Here is a 936-nt window from a genome sequence, read left to right on the forward strand (position 1 = left end):
TCATTTGATGAACACTCTGATTATTCTCGCACGAAGATGTTTACTTTTCACACTGTACACGATTGGATGAATCAGGGGAGGAACAAGCCGGTAGACATAGCCCAGGAGAATCTGAAGCAAATGAGAAGAACTATTCCCGAATCTGTGTATCAGAGCCAGACCGATCTCTGGTATATAGAAGAGCAGGACAGCACAGAGGTGGGAGACACAGGTGTTCAGGGCCGTAAGGCACTCCATGGGGGATGCAACACTCAGCACTGTTTTGATGATCATCACATAAGAGAGGAAGATGAGCAGCGAGTCCAAACCCATAGTTGAGATTGCAACAGACAAGCCATAGATGTTGTTCACTGTGATATCCGAACAAGCCATTTTCATGACGTCCTGGTGCAGACAATAGGAATGGGAGAGGACATTGGCTCCACAGTATTGGTATCGTTTAAGGAGAAAGGGGAGTGGGAATATTACGGCCACTGATCTTAGCACAAAGACCAGTCCCATCTTCGCTACTCTCTGCAGAGTTAAGATGGAAGTATATCTCAGTGGGTTACAGATTGCAATGAAGCGGTCAAATGACATCAACAAAAGCACAGAGGATTCCATACACTGAAGGGAGTGGATGAAGAAGAGCTGGGCAAAACACGCATCAAGGTTGATGTCCCTAGAATTAAACAAGAATATGCCCAGTATCGTCGGTATGGTGGCTATCAATAAGCCAAGGTCTGTGATTGCCAACATGGAAAGGAAAATGTACATGGGTTCATGGAGGTTTGGATCTGTTTTTATAATGAACAGAATGACTGAATTTCCTACTATTGAAATGGCATACATTAAGCAAAAGGGGATAGAGATCCAGAGATGGACGTCTTCCTGCCCAGGTATTCCGGTGAGAAGGAACACTGCAGAATTTGATTTGGTGTCATTGACAGCTGACAT

The 936-nt window shown here is 44.7% G+C and overlaps 1 protein-coding gene across 1 annotated transcript; it reads right to left on the reverse strand.

Annotated features, from left to right (window-relative positions):
• Positions 1–936, reverse strand: LOC144929490 (olfactory receptor 51G2-like). The gene has a single exon (XM_078848989.1). The coding sequence runs from the start codon at positions 934–936 to the stop codon at positions 1–3; it is 936 nt and encodes a 311-aa protein (XP_078705115.1).

This window comes from Lepidochelys kempii, chromosome 1 (genome assembly GCF_965140285.1).
Source record: "Lepidochelys kempii isolate rLepKem1 chromosome 1, rLepKem1.hap1, whole genome shotgun sequence".
Taxonomy (NCBI): domain Eukaryota; kingdom Metazoa; phylum Chordata; order Testudines; family Cheloniidae; genus Lepidochelys; species Lepidochelys kempii.

What these genes read in the sequence shown, in the direction of transcription:
- LOC144929490 (XM_078848989.1), bottom strand. Translation starts at nt 936, where the DNA reads ATGTCAGCTGTCAATGACACCAAATCAAATTCTGCAGTGTTCCTTCTC.